Source organism: Xylocopa sonorina, chromosome 12, assembly GCF_050948175.1.
Source record: "Xylocopa sonorina isolate GNS202 chromosome 12, iyXylSono1_principal, whole genome shotgun sequence".
NCBI lineage: Eukaryota > Metazoa > Arthropoda > Insecta > Hymenoptera > Apidae > Xylocopa > Xylocopa sonorina.
Genome location: NC_135204.1, coordinates 3627128 through 3643705, shown reverse-complemented (window position 1 = coordinate 3643705; position 16578 = coordinate 3627128). Strand labels below are relative to the sequence as shown.

The 16578-nt window shown below is 29.1% G+C and overlaps 2 protein-coding genes across 4 annotated transcripts in view; one reads left to right on the top strand and one right to left on the bottom strand.

Annotated features, from left to right (window-relative positions):
* Nucleotides 1–1604, bottom strand: part of Ssp3 (short spindle 3) — a 47182-nt gene extending 45578 nt beyond the window's left edge. The window contains exons 1-2 of the mRNA XM_076905865.1: nt 1429–1604; nt 761–984 (exon numbers count right to left, since the gene is read on the bottom strand). Coding sequence (XP_076761980.1) covers nt 761–971 — 211 coding nt within the window. The 5' untranslated portion in view covers nt 972–984; nt 1429–1604. The remainder of the gene's footprint in view (nt 1–760; nt 985–1428) is intronic.
* Nucleotides 1603–5327, top strand: LOC143429969 (ubiquitin-conjugating enzyme E2 N). Of its 3 annotated transcripts, none has more exons than XM_076905867.1 (3): nt 1603–1725; nt 4196–4456; nt 4632–5327. In XM_076905867.1, the coding sequence occupies exons 2-3, from the start codon at nt 4212–4214 to the stop codon at nt 4840–4842; spliced, it is 456 nt and encodes a 151-aa protein (XP_076761982.1). In that variant the 5' UTR covers nt 1603–1725; nt 4196–4211; the 3' UTR covers nt 4843–5327. The 3 variants fall into 3 exon arrangements, with proteins under 3 accessions (XP_076761982.1, XP_076761983.1, XP_076761981.1); XM_076905868.1 differs by lacking the exon at nt 1603–1725 and adding an exon at nt 2215–2595 and having other exon boundaries at nt 4160–4456; XM_076905866.1 differs by lacking the exon at nt 1603–1725 and adding an exon at nt 2226–2595.
* Nucleotides 5328–16578: the final 11251 nt, after the last annotated feature.

The window sequence follows — 16578 nt, the reverse complement described above, 5'->3', positions numbered from 1 at the left end:
CAAGCACAATATAGATGTAAATTGAATGCTTGAATTCAGAATTTGAGTTTATTGTCTGAAAGAAGAAAGGATAGCCACCTGTAATTTTTTACAATTAAATGTCTGCTAGCAATGCATGCCCTGAGCAAAATAGGTAGAGAAGAGAAATGAATATACAGTTATGAGGAACCTTTGGAAAATGCATAAATCAATTGGTACAAATAGAATTAAAAGTCAAAGATTAAAATTTAGTTTACAACTTTACGTTTAACAAGAAATTGATTAGAGTTTTATTAGTGAACTCACAATGCCCCGTAAGATATTTTAATAAAAGTTGTTGATACAATCATTACAAATTTTCATAACCTACATTAAAATCAAGCTAAATATCTTTAAAAGATAGTAACAAACAATGTTTAAATAATAGTGTATTTTATTTATTAATTATTTGCAGGGAAAACAAATGAGTTACTTTTGTAACGCCTACAAAAAAATTAAAACATCATTTAAAAACAACATAAAATGTAAACGTGCATTAATAAATTGTATAAATGAAACAATGTGTATCCAAAAAGTAACAAGCAAGTGTACTTAGTTATACATCTTTCATCGCAAATTCTGTTTTTAATCATCAAGTTGGCAAAATGGAATATTAAAATATTCCGGAGTACAAACTGTTGAATCATATATCTCATGCGAATAAAAATTTTAAATAGTTTTAAACTTATAATTTTATTATAAAATCATCAAAATTTATTTTCTCTAAGAAACGTTGACTTACCAGATTTCTTGTCTCTGCCAGTAGAAGCTGATCGTACTCTAGCCGTTGGTTTCATAGATCTTTTAGTATTATTCGCCTGCGATACCCTTGGAATGCTAGGAGGTTTCTTCAAAACCTTTTCAATATTATTCGTTCCAACTGGTACATTGAATGCTATCAAATTCCTAGCTGCTCGACCCTCCTCTTGTATAAGTAATCGTACATCAGCCATTTTTAATGAATTTCTGTATGAAAATTACAATAGAATACGATTTCTTAAACTGTGAACATTCATCGTACGTGCGTACAATAACAATATAACGCAAAATTCTTTCTTCAGTTTTGAAACAATTTAATGCTTCCATTGAGAATATCGCAAACACATGTTTTCCATTTTACATAAGAAGCAAAGAATAAAATTAATGAGATAGTTTGAAAAAAAATTTTACATACAATTGTGACACTTTTAACCATATTTAAGGTTACAATACTGTCACATTTTTAACACTACGAAATAATAAACAAGAATAATTTGTTGAAACAACTAAACAATCACTTGTATACGACATTATCTATATCAATTATTTGCAATATAATCAATGAATACATTTGTGTTTACAATGTCTATTTACGTTTCGCTGGAAAAATTTCAAATCGTGACGATTGTGTTCGTACTTTGCACAGCTTACCTGCCGTTGTAATTAAATTACACAATATCGAAGAAAGGCTGACTACAAATCGTTTTCAAATAACCAGAACTCCGAACTGACATTTCAATACCGATACAAGGCATTTTATTATGACAAATATCGTCTAAGTTTCGCGGCAGTTTGTTGGTTGCACTGAAATGGTGCATTAAAGACTGACCCGCTGTATGAAGTAGCACTGGTTAAAACGGTATCATAATATTTTTGGCATTTAATTATTATTCGAAAATTCGACGTTGTTTTTCATTTATACAATTGCTCGCGAAAAAATTTACCCAAGTAAGTAAATAATTTTTTATTCTTCATATATAATTTTTTTTTACAGATATTCATATTTCATATAACATTTTTTTTTCAAAATCATTTTTATAATAACACATACATATATAAGCATAGATAAGTTATTACACATAAATCTATTCCGCATGTATGCACAGAAATGTCATTAGTAACACTTTAGAATTAAGATCATGTATAAGTTACGAACGATTATAATTAATAACAATCAAATTGTATGCGATTGTATTTATCAATAAAATTATTAAAACCTACAGTGATAGAAGGAAAAGTAAAATTTTCCGATAGATATAGTTCGAGAGGGAAGAACGAAAAATAATATTCGTTTTTAAGTCCGGTGAAAAGTCTGATTGGTTATATAAAAGATGTTAAAGAGAGGAAAGACCGGGATTGCGATATAATTAACCAGATTTTTATGTAAGAACTCTCCCCGTTCGTGGGCGTCTGTATACGGATGAATTAAATTTAAAAGTCATCGTATTGTCCATATGCGATGACCGCAAAAACAGTTCGTTGAAGAAATTGTTAAATTGGTTTACGCAGTGGATTCGTGTGCAGCGCCATCAACGCGTGATAAGATGAATCGCGAGAAGCGGTTGCGAGGGCTGTAACACATATTTAGTGTGGAAAATTTAATTAACGCTTCTTTGGTAAAGTGTCTTGTCGGGGTTGCACCATAGATCCCAGACAGATTCCCGAGGTCGGCTGCGAAGCCGATTACCACCAGTCACGAAAGTGCGGCGAAAATAGGATTAAAAATCGATTTCGAGGTTTCTAGAAGAAAAGGACACCACAGAGGCGGAAGACTCTGCCACACTTAGCGGGGTAACGCGGGGATATTTTCAGATAATCGTACGTATTTCGCATCCGGACGCGAGCCGTTCGTATCTCAGCCATTCTGATACTATCAAAATGCACCGCGGTCTTTAGTTTTTACCACGGTACGTGACTTCGTGCACGGATACTTTGTTTACGCCTATGCAGAAATTTTCAGCTACAACTTTGGAGGTTGGCGATAATATCCCAGCTAAATTCTAACATCGCGTTATTGTTCGCTTCTCGAACGAATTTATTTACTCGCGTTCTCGATAATATGCGCTTGGTATTATTTCTGCCGAATTTTTTACCCGGTTCTATGTGATGTGCTGTAACTGATAGTTATTTCGCTAAAATTCTGTGCAGCGTGAAAAACTGTCAATTAACGAAAGTTTCGTTTCAATTTCTCGAATTGTAAAGAAGTTCTGTAAGTTTTACGACGAAATTATGTTATACATATGATATACTTTTAGATACAAAAGAAAACACTCGTTGATAACCTAAATTTTTCTATCAGCCATTTACTAATCCTCTCTTATATGGCTGTGTGTGTGTGTGTGTGTATGTGTGTGTGTCTAGATATTTCATATTTTACAATCAAATTGTCTAAAAAACGTCAATATATTCACTTGGTTTTATGTTTTTAAGGTTCTCATGTGATCTTTCAGAATTTTTATGATATGTTTTATTTATTATATTTATATCTATGTAAACTATGTATCAAAATTACTGAGCTAGTCTCATACGTGCATTTCGTACAGTATATTATTTAACAGCGTATCTATATTAATTCGATCCGCTGATAAGAATAGATCTATCATCGATTAAAATGTATCGACTTATTTCGAAAACAGTAAAGTAATAAGTACTAAAATGAAATAGTATAAATGCAAAGTAAAAGTTCTTTGTATGGATATTTTCAGACGAATTGTAAGAAATCTTTAAAAACTAATCTCAGTAAAATCATAAAGTCTTTACGAATAGTTCGATAATTCTAATGTTAAATGGTACATATACTTTGGGATTACATAAAGTAGTTTTTAAAGAATCGAGAAAATAGTAGTATATATACACAGTGACCCACTTTATTTTTGTATCTTGAAAGCTTGAACATTCAATAGATTATTTATTATATTTACTTGGAAAAGATTTTTGCAGAAGATTGCGAGATATAAACAGAAGGGGTAAAAAAGCATAGAAAAATAAATTTATTCAACACATATTTTACAGTAAACAATTGGGCATTTGAAATATATAATATTATAACAGAATTTAGTAGTACAAGTTTGAGGACGTTGTACGTTGCATGATATTACAAAATATAAGAATATAATTGTGAAACAAGGAGCATATTTCACATTTGAATAACTTTCTTAAAATTATTTTATGTAGCCTCATGCATTTCTATATATATTCCTAAATTTTAGTGGATCATTATTTATACAAATATACACAAATACTGTTGTTCAAGCACAAGCTTACTGCAAAATTATTCATTGAAAATAAATATAGTTTACAAAGATAAGCAATTTGAATATAATAAATCACGATTACTTTTAGTTTATATATGTATATGTTTACATCTATATTTGTTAATTAGAAAGCAAGTTAGAAGTAGCTAGAAATTTTCTTCTAGAGAAGTTTCGTTGAACATGGCTGTGCTACCACGAAGGATTATCAAAGAAACACAAAGACTAATGCAAGAACCAGTTCCTGGTATCAGTGCTGTGCCAGACGATACAAATGCTAGGTATTTTCATGTAATTGTAACTGGTCCTGAAGACTCGCCGTTCGAAGGTGGACTTTTTAAACTCGAATTGTTCCTACCAGAAGATTATCCAATGTCCGCTCCTAAAGTTAGATTCATTACGAAAATTTATCATCCAAATATAGACAGGTAACTAAATTATGTGTAAATATTATTTCCAATGAATTTTCAAAGTTCTTTTAACAATAGACGATAGTATTTTCCTTGGTTGTATCACTTTTTAAATGTTTATTTTATATTGTATATAAAATGCAATTTTTCTATGTAAGAAATAAGTGTCATTGAAACTTAATTTATTATGTAGATTGGGCAGGATTTGCTTGGATATTCTCAAAGATAAATGGAGTCCTGCTCTCCAAATAAGAACAGTTTTGTTATCAATACAAGCACTTTTAAGTGCGCCTAACCCAGATGATCCTTTGGCAAATGACGTAGCTGAACTCTGGAAAGTAAATGAAAGCGAAGCAATACGCAATGCCAAAGAATGGACTCGGAGATACGCAATGGACAACTGATCTTAGATCATCCATGATGCGAAGTGACGTTACCCCCTATCTTTCCGAGTTTACCGATCACTTTACCCGCACCAGCTGCGTACCCTGCACCTGTGTCCACAATTTTGCTATAAAAATAAAAGTTTTGTAAGAGTAAACAGAATGAAACTGTATTTTCTATATCGCGGGGAATACAAAAGATATACGTTTAGATTTCTTCAGCGGTTTGTCAAGCAGGCATGTAAAGAATCTTTTAATGTTGAGAAATATCAATCGTAAGAAGATTCCTATTTCAGCAAGAAGGTATAATTTTAATGAATTACTAATTTTTACTTGAAATCATATATTTAAGTAGCAAAAGATAAGTGAATGTAGTAAGTCTCTTGCGTAAACATTTTTTTTTTTTGATATACCATTACAGAATGGCTTGTGCAATCAGTAATTTATAGCCTTTATTTTGTTACCTTTAACGTACCCCTGAAAACAAAAAGAAAAAAAAAAGAAAAGAAACAGTACTGGATCATTTATTATATTATACTAATACAACATTTTCGGTATTTTATAATATCTACTAACTGGTTGTCTGATAATCTTAATGTATTTATCATTTCCGCGATTGTACAATGGTGAATGAAAGATATAATATCGAATGAATTCGAGAAATCGACATGGCATTTATTTATAATTGACCATTTTAAATAATAGGTATGCAAAAGTATTGAAGTTATCTACGAGTGTGAAGTTTCATTTTTAATATGTATAGCTATTGTAACAATATTTATCTATTACAGGTTTTTATTTTTATTAGTGTACTGTAAGATAAAACATTTTTAATATTTACAGGAAATTTTAACTATTTGATCTTGACATTTTTTGATCGTATGAAAAATCATCTCTCCAATGATTATGTTAATCCATATTTTTACTATGTAAATATATGTATGATTAAGCGAAAATTTTCAGTCTATTTTTTCATTTTTTTCTCAAATAAAGATTGGATAGTACATATGTGGCATAAATAAAGACTAAAAGAAGTATTGGACAGTTACTTTATTTCGCGTGATTTATATTGAACAAATTGAACAAAATAGTAAGATTTTCTGGTATGTACTTACTTTTAATGTATAAAATTTATTATTTTTACGTATAAAATGCTTGAAATTACAAACAATTAAATGTACATTTTTATCATACATATTTTGAAGAAAACATTACACTTACTTGTAAGACATAATTTGTTAGCAAGTGATTGATTCATACTGTCAAATTTGAAATGAAATGAGTTACCTGCTTTTAATAAACCTCAACTCTTGTTAATTCGTTATCTTTACTACATTTAATGATTTTTAATTTGTACTGAAGAAGGATCGAAAATAGGGGTGCTTGGTAAACAAAAAAAAGGCAAAAAGTTTTCTTAATTAAAATTTTTAGAGAAGTGAAATATCCTTTTAAACTTGTTTCAGTTTTGATCACATATTTAGATATGATTATATATGATAGTGTAAAATATCTCTAATCATACAGCAAGTGATATAGTCGAAAATTTTTTTCATACAAGTCTGGTAAACGAGAATTGTAAAATACAGTGGGAGTGTTTTTTAAAGCTTTTGATTTCAAGATTTCGTATTCTGCTATTGTATCAAAGTTGAAAATAAATTTTTTATTTTCCAGTCTTTGACATAAATTGGGTGAAAAATAAATCGAGAAATTTGTCTTCTTTTTGATGAATAGCGAAATAATCGAACTTTTCATTTTTGTATCAAGATGTTACTCATGACCATTCCTTATTTATTTTAATATTAAATTCTTATTTCTCATATACTAACGAAATGTAACTTTTTAAGCAGTAAGGTGGTAGAATCAAAAACTCGATCTGGATTTACCTTGACGCACTAGTTGAGGAAGACTTTGAATATCACGAATTTAGTACAAAGTCTTTTTTGTTAATTGTTTTATCGATTTTGCCTTCTAATACTTGCTGTAGTTACAGCACTTGTCCATCCCAAAACATTTGAATATATGATTATTCAATGTTCTTTAGTATAATTTAAATCCACCTATTTACCAAATTTAAAGCCTATACAATTGAATCAATGAAGGAGAGTTATGGGGAATGTGATAGTCTTCTTCTACAGATCTCAATATTGCAGTTATATATACATTCAAATATTTTTTGGCTATAGCTTTTTCAATAAAGGCAGACTAAGTGAACAAAAGGATGTGAGAAATAAAATAGACAATACTTACATAATTCAATACTTTAATGTAACTTATTTGTTCAATGAAAAATATATTAATTATAAACATATATATATTTATTTAAAGAAAAGTATACATGTATCGCCATAAATTACGAACGATTGAAAAAATTAAAATGTTCATTGAATAGATTGCTGTTATTGTCGTTTGATTCGTAATAAAAGTGTAATAAATTTTGTGCATACAAATGTATAATACTCAATATTACTTTTATAAAGTGTAATATCGTGTAAATCTCAGAAAAATTACCGTTTATCTTAATGATCAAACTGATATGTACATTAAAAAACTTGAACAACCAGTTGGTATGTCTCTAAACAATTGAAAATTTATATTTATTAATTTAATACCTTAAATAGAAATGTTTTAATGAAACTGATAGATGATGAAATTTAGTTTAAACGGCATAAAAGGACACTCTAGCATTGGTTACGCGAGAAAGATATCTGTAGATAATTTGTAACAATAAAAAAGTTATCGTAAATGTATTATAAAGCAATATTAATATGCCAATGTATTGCTGCCAATTTTGAGACGTATAATTATTTGAAAATCATAGAGAAAGTAGATAAACTAGATAATGACAATATATACGAACTTACATTAGAATTTTCTATTAAAATGGAAGAAAAGAATAAAAAATAATGCGTTTTAGTTACGTTTGGAAATTTAGAATAAAAATATTCTGAATTAAAATAGAGAACAATTAATAATGTTTGTGCAAAAAATATTATTTTTTTCTGTGTTTTCTAATTATTTAAAGTAAAATTTAGTTTTAAATTATAAAACTATAACAAGAGCATAGTACAATTAAAAAAAAAAATAGAATCAGAATTGTTACATTGTACAGAACGAAAAACATTAACTTTATTACATTTTTGAAAATACTTGACCAAAATTATTCTTTTTAGCATGCTAATGGGAATCGTATGTTTACGAAAATAATTCATTACATTTAGTCTTAATGAAGCTATCATTAGCTTGTGAAAAGGGAGTTAAAAATAGTCGTAATTTATATTTTCTAAATGTATCAGATTTTTGTTAATTTTCAGAAAACAAATTTAAGGTTTATTTAGTTAAATAAATAAAAAAATAATTGAAATTTAGATTTTAAAAAACTAGTATTTAGGTTTTATTATATAATATTTAAAATTTAGACAAAAAATTAATAATTTATGATGATTTGGACATTTACATGCATTTCGCATAATCAGCTTTAGAGATGAAACGGATAATCGATCAGATATTTACGTTAACATAGAAAGTTTTGTGAAATTGATATAATTTATTAAGAAATTTTATGTGTTAAGCACTGAGAAATATTTTAGTTAGATATTACTATTTATATTTATTGAAAATTTTTGTGAAAGATTCAAATAATATTTCATTTTATAGACCTCTTACCGCTAAATGTTAAGTCTCTAGTGTACATACAGATGGTAAAGTCAGATGGTAAATTAAATCTCCTTTAGGTGAAAATCCATATAATTTGCAGCAAATTTTATGCAAGTTAAGTATTAGATGTGTGAGCAAAATAAAGGAAATAATAGAATAAGAAATAAATGTGTTTATTCTTCAATTCTAGTTTATAAGATAAGTTAATTTAGAGAGATTAATATCAGATAACATTTTATCGATTGTTCATCGATAATCAGTTTAACTTTAACCAATTTCCTACATTTAAATATTGCATAATGTTTAAAAGACACCAATTTTATGTTTATTTGATATTTAACTGTCTTGCGTCTTGACTTGATATTATTTCTTTTAAAGATATCTATCTCTTCTTTTTTAAAATATTGTATATGTTCTGATAAATATTTTCTGACATATCTTTAGCAAAATGAAATAATCTCAATAGTTTATAGATTTGCAAATAATAAAATATTCTATATATAATAGTTATCACTTATCGGTTATTAATATTAATTGCTTGACTATTTATATATTCAATTATTAATATATATATAGTATGTATATATGCTTGTGTACAATTAAATTGCGTTTTGACGAATATCAGTATCGATCGAATGAATGCGACTTGGCATGAAATGTGTGGTTGAGTTACAGCTGTGTTACTGATGAACAAATAAACAAGCAAAGCGTAAAATATTTAAAAATATTTTCTCAAAATGATGAAGAGTGAATTTTCTAAGAGAATGCAAAAGGTGATGTATTAATTAAATATAACAAAGCTTTTTGTTGTCCACAAAGCAGTGCTTTGTAAAAAAAAACCCTAAAGTTCTAAACAACGATTTAAATTTTATAGAACCATCAGAAGAAAATCTCGAGAAAGATACGAGAAGAGAAAATGAAAATGCGATATGAAAAATGAAATCGAATTATTGGTCACATTTTTCGCAGTATAAAATATGGTAAATGTGGTAAATTTGAACGTTGTTATTTTATGAAATTATTCATACGAATTAGATGAAGTATTATGCGTCGGTTTTTGACTGAAAAATTGGGCCACTAGCGCCCATTATAAGCCGAGAGACCGTAAGTGAAGCGCAGGCACTATTGTAGCATCGACTATCGATCGTGGTTGTACCATGAAAGCCAAAAACTTCAAGGTAGACCGATAAAAGGTTGTGACGTACGAAGAGCAAGTTTGCCTTGTTACTCGGTTGACCGGTTAGCTTGGAAAATTAAAAAAAAAAGCATAACGACAAAACTAGCCCAACCCTTCCTTTCCACTATATTCTCGTACTCCTTTTAACCCTCACAATCTTTCTCTGTTAGGTTTTGCCACTAACTAAATCGCTGTATATTAAATTTATTTCTAATACTATTTATTGCAAGAACTTTTTATAGAAATGTAATTAGAATCATCAAATATATTGGTTCGTTTTTTTGTTATACCTAATGTTTATGAATAACGGTATCGAATTAGTTGTGTGGCTTTTATATTTGTTTTGTAGAGTTCGTTCATGTGATTGTAGAAAATGAATACTATCCTATCAAAAGTTATCTTTAAATATCTATACGTGAATCATATGCCAGCTTCTTCAGAAAGATGAAATGATAACAATTGAGTCATTGGAGGGAACATTTATTAAGGACTACGTAAATACGCTTGGAAAAGTAATATCCGAATTGTCTTACGGATTAGAAGTAACAAAAATCTGTATCTGTTGCTTTGATTACATGATACGTATAATTACAGATCTATTAAACAGACACAGAAATATTATTATCAGCAGTAACCGTTTAAGTTTAAAAGCACTAATTATTATTAATATAAATATTAATTTTATTTATCATTATTGATACAAATTATCCTTCCTAAGCGCCGACTTGCAAGAACAAGGCTTCATACAAATATCGAGTTTCACATATATGAAGAAATGAAATGTAAAATTTTAGTAATAATCAGTAAAGTCAATTGGTTACAATGTAAGTTCTCAAGAAGACTACATAGCTAAATTATATTTAAAGAATGAGACTATTAATAATCGATCTGTCAATGTAGGTATAGCAATACAATAACATCGTAATTGGTACACAGCTTCCAAGTAATCTTACCCCTACTTGTTTCTGTGGACTTTAATCACAAGTGTCAGAAGAGGCATTCATATTACCAGCATGGAATTATTAGCGCGAGTCTGAGAAAGTCTCAAAGATACCTACAATACCGACCATATCCTTGCGAAACCAGTTTTAAGTCCAATCGACATTCGCGCAGTTATATCTAAAAATGAAACAACTAAAACCAGCAATATGATGACGAACTGGTAAGGATGAAATCAATGACCTACTATCGCATTATTTATTGTATATTATCTGGAAAACTTTAATGGAATTAAAGTTTATTATTTAAATTAAAAGAAATTATTTTTTTTTTGTAAAAGATGAAAATATAAAAAATGAAACTCATAGTTTCATTAGAAAACTAGAGATAAAGACCTATATTGGTTTGTCACTCAAGCATTATTCAACTGAGAAAGAGAAGAAGAAGAAGAATTCGAAAAGGAATTAAGAGATTTATCATCATCTGCATTAGATCCTACATAATAATTTTCAGTACTATCACAATGAATAGTGCCTTTTCCATAAATTTTCAAACAAAATTGAAGTAGATATTATTTTAATCAAGTTGGACATTGCAAAAACACATTGATATTGGATACTTAGTCAAAGGAACACAATTGAAATTTTAGATATAGTATTTCTCAGTAGATCAACCTATACTTACACTACAAAATTAAAAATGGATACTATCTTCTTTTATCTTTCCAAAAATATTATCTATCAACATCTGGTGACCAGGTATCAATATATTACGAAACAGATATAAATTTTCTGTGCAATTAACACTAGATTATGTCTCAATTGTGCATAAACTAGCAGATAAGTCTACATATAATAAATTAAATCTATATAAAACTTCACCATAAAATTAATAGTAACAAAATTAAGATTATTTCTGCTACTAATTTACCAAAATCAATCAATCAATATTAAATCCTCATCTTTCCGGAAGAATCCCATAAATCTCTCTATGTACAATCTAATCTAAAAATATATTTATCTATTTATATCGTATAATAAAGCATAGATACCATAATCCAGGATAAATCTTTCTTAGCTCGTTAATGACGGAAATTCTTAATCACCAGATGGATTATATTTATACCTATACCAATGATTCAAATTCCAAATCCGAATCTGAAATCATATTCTGAATGATTGTCTTTTTAAACTCATCATTTAGAGCAAAGTGATAGACCACTGAATTAATAGTCATAAATGTTTTTAATATTACACACAATATTCGCAGAGCCCAAAAATTTTAAAACTGTATTATTAAATTTTCCACCAAATATGATGTTATTAGTGGAACTTCAAAAACTCATCATACCATTATCAGTGGATGGTACAAGATAACACACATTTGCATTATTGAATATATCGACATCCCAGATAATGAGAAGTTCAGAAGATAAGTTTCAAATTCAGTAAATTCGATCGATTACTTTAAGAGACTATCCATGGTCGACGTAATCAAGGATTCAAAAGTCTTGTTACGATAATGTTGTAAGAGAAAATCGAGTAAAGATTTTTTTGTAAACGAATTGAGTGCTCTTTTTTGTATTAATAAGAATTTTGCTATAATTTCGAATAACAATTCAATCATTGTCTAACATTTTTAAATTATCACTTATTTTCTGAAAAAATGTTATGTAATAAATTATTGTTCATTTTCTGGAAGAATTTTATATACAACAGTGGGTCAATAAGTAGATCTGCATAAATGCATTGAGCATTGCTACAGAAGATCTACAAGAAACAGCTAACATCTTTTCCTTCGACTGTTGCGTTAGTCTTCAAATCCTGATAACAAGAAATCTTTTATCTTCTACTGGTATCTGAAATTATCGAAAATAATTAATGTGTGCACTATTGGTACATAAATTTCATATTACATTAATTAATCTGTATAAATAATTATAAATGAAGAACACGAGTTTATAAGTAAAAAATATGGGACGAAAGAAAGAAATAACAAAATTGCATTTAAGGCTTCGCTTTCAAGAAAAACAACTTAAAAAAATCGCAAGTATGTATTAATGCTACTAATTATGGATTTCCATGGTCCAACTATAACTGCTTTACCGATCTAGAAATTCGAGAGTGATTGTAGTGTCCTCTGTACTTGAACAGCAGTGAACTGAAGAAATATTCTCTAAAGTATGCAGTGTTGCAAATAAAGGAAAAGTGTGTCTACAAAAATTAACTTATCAGACGATATTTCAATAAAAGGATCTTTCATCACCAACTTGGTCACGATTTTCTTTCAATATTGACTTACCGCTGCGAACTAATAAAATTACTAATAAAGAAAAGAAAACGTAGATCATCGATGTACATGATTTTTGCTTATTTTAAACAAATTTGTTACAATGTAAAACAATGAAACATATTTCAATCCAGGTTAAAATTTCATTAGCACAGTAAGTAGCCATTTTTAAGGACTTTTTTCTTGTTATACCTCGCATAAAGTAATTTGAAATAGAAATTTATTTAGCAATAATAATAAGTAAATGAGCTGTTATTTATCTATAATTCCTGTATTTTCTTATTGCTATATTCATGTTTCTAACAATAGTTAATAACCTTACGCATTGAATGTTCGAATATTATATTTCATGGCTGTAGTCGAGGTGCTTCTTAAACTTTATTACCTGCTATGGTCAGTTCAGGATACACGGCAATCCCCCGTGCGTTACACGGGGGTGAATTTCTATCAGTGAGTTATCTCTAGCCAGCAAAACTCATTCATGTCGAAAACTTGGCTCGTCAAATGAAATTAAAGGACAACCTTCCTTAATTCCTGCTAAAACCAATCCCCACGCATTATTCTTTGATATACGCCCTACGCTAACTATTATAAGCATATGCTCAAAGCAGACAAATCAGGTTCTCACAATTTTTCTAAGACAACACATACAACAGTAAAATAAAGTCTATCTCCGTTTTCAACTATTCTGTTATACCTTCCGCCATCCAAATTAAACTATTCGCTTGTCATTAATGTTAACGTGCGAAGTGAGCGTGCGTGAAAATCATCTTTCATATAAAACATTAATTTGCTCATGCCTGAACAAAATTAAACGACATGGAAGATCTGTACATTTATTATATTGTATATTTATTTTATTTTAGTTAAAAAAAATTAAATTTTAATATAGTGTACAAATTTTATTTCGATGTTATGTTTATAAAAATATATAATCATGATCAAAATTTTTCAAATTCTATTTATAAAATTAATGATATTTATGATCAGTTATTCGAACTTCTCGTTCGTTTTTGTGAGATAATATGTAAGATATATATATGAACCTGTAACGATGTATACGTATATACGAATACAATATATGTACATGGTCCGATAATTGCACTCATGAATATCTCAAGATATATCAACATTGCTCACGAACAGAATGGAAATTCGATTTCTAGATGTTGTCAGCTCGTGTACCGTTTTTAAATCGTTCGATATAAGATGTAGTTAGAGATTTAGCGGTGATTCGAAAAAGTTTGTCAAGTGGTTACGATCATTGCTTTACGTTTACTGGTGCATACGCGGCTTTACATAACTACGTGTAGAGGATTATTCCTAGCGGATTATGCCTCCTGCTCATCCTTGAAATCAGTTAAACGACTAATGCGTTGATAATGCTCCGATGGCTGACAACCAATTGCAAATGTAACAAGCGGAGGAGATAATCTCTTCCGTATCAGTGAGTAGACATTAGACGAACAAAGTGCAAACTTTTTTTTATTGTTTGTGACCTTTAAATGCTTTTAGTTATTTAGGAATTTGTGAGTGAGTGTCGCCAACATAGTTACGTTATATATATATGTTTATCAAATATAAGAACTTTGTGGTATTCAAAAAGCTTAGAATTTTAGAAATAGAATTTTGAGTACGATATTCAGAAATAGTTGCGTCGATAGTAAATGTATTAATAAAATTGGTTTTATGAGTAAATATTTTATCAAGATTGATATTATGGTGAAATGTGTTATCAAAGTTGTTATTTTGGTTAAATGTGTTATTAAAATTCGTAAAGTAGTCAAATATGTTATGAAAATTGGTGTTAGAGTCAAATATGTTATTAAAATTGGAATTATAGCTAATATGTGATGAAAATTGATATTCTCACATTCGCAAGATTTGTATGATAAAAATTGCAAACACAATATGTCACTTGGATCGTTCTTATCTATTTCATAAATGATACTATATAATTAATTATACTTGAAGGATGTGCTATAATAAGCAAGAGAAAATTTTTCTTAAATAAAAAGTAGAGACTTGTGATAAATGATGTGTCTATCTAATGGCTGCTGGCGAGTATCCCAAGATCACCACATTTCATTACTTACTAAATAAATAAATATGTTTAGTGGAATTAAAAATTGGAATTAAAAATATCTCATTAGTATAATATTCAAATTCTCATCAACAAAAATTGAAAAATAAAACTATCGTATCGTCTGCATATTTCATTACTTGTTTCTCAGATTAGAATTTATTTTATTGTATTGAAATTTAATATAGTATATTTTTTAATATAATTTTTTTATTCTACTAGAATTTGGTATGCAAACATGTTGGTGCCTAGTTTTTGGTCCTCTTAGACGAGTGACACAGACTACTTAGATCCAAATGCACATAGAAATCGGCCCACACACAAATAGACAAAAACTTGGCCAAAATGGCACACTTTTCCCTTCACAAAACCAGAAAATCAGTTCGTCTTTGGCATTATACCAGTTGTATCTCTTTTATTATTTAAAAATAACACTTTAGCTTAAGAAAGAAAGTATATAGTCGTGATAAAACATGAACACATGATCATGATCATGCATCACTAAGATTGCCTCTTGCAAGTAATTTATGCCTCTCCCTTTAATGGCTTGCTGTACGATAGTCTAGGAGTTTCAAAGGATAGATTCGCTTGTAACAGCACAATGACTGCAGTTTTTCTTTCAAGGTGAAATCGAGTTGATACGACAGTGGAAAGCTATTGTGTTCCTCATTAAATATGTCAAATAGAATTTTTGGAAATAGCTAAACAGGAAATTGTTTTCTTTGAATCCCATCGAGCAGGTGCGTATTAGATTAGAATTAAGCAGGAAAAAGCATAGTCTTAGAAAAAAATAGTCTAATCATAGATATTTTATAAATTGATAATTCTCCATTCTTTATGCTAGCATTAGAAATACTTTTAGTAGACATTCTGCAAAGCTTGAGCGTCACTCTTGACAACCATCCGCATCAACAACGGGAGTATTCAATAAAAACCTGACATGTATTCACAAAAATAAATAAAATGTAATATTGAAATAATATCAAAACGACATAAAGCAATGAATAATCAAATGCGAGAGAACATGGGAACGTAAATAACAGGAGCGCGAATGTTAAAGGTTTGTTCGTGTGAAGGTAGATGATGGTCGAGTTCGCGTTACAAAATAGCCCTGAAAGAGTTCATTCATGAACGTAAAATATAAATGTGGATTTAAAATCAAATACGAAAATTCGATTCAACGTTTAGAACCTTTTTTTTTATTCGACATGTCGTATTTCCATCGTGTATTTCAAATGTCCAGTACGAATCGTAGTGATTTTGAAATCTAATTCAAAGCGTGTACGCGTGAAAATTGTTACACGTGAATACGAACGTAATATCTAATCCAGATCTACAAGCAGGTTTCCACGATGACGAAAAATTGTTCGGGCTGGAGGGTAGCATCCACCGTCTATCCATCTGCAAAATTTCAATTCACGTTCTATAAATAGCAGCCCGTTCACATAACATCGGATATCAATACTGAAACGTAGATACTGTTTCGAACCAGTAAGGTCACAAGACACGATCATTTAGGTCAGTCGCAATTAATTTGAATTAATACGTATTCGTTTCGGATATCTAATCCTACAGAATAAAGAAATGTATTACTTCTATTACTAATTAATGGTTT

Excerpts from the sequence above, each read along its gene's own strand:
- LOC143429969 (XM_076905867.1), top strand. The coding sequence starts at position 4,212 with ATGGCTGTGCTACCACGAAGGATTATCAAAGAAACACAAAGACTAATG. Across the intron at positions 4,457-4,631 it reads TATCATCCAAATATAGACAG|ATTGGGCAGGATTTGCTTGG; the intron begins GTAACTAAATTA and ends TTTATTATGTAG.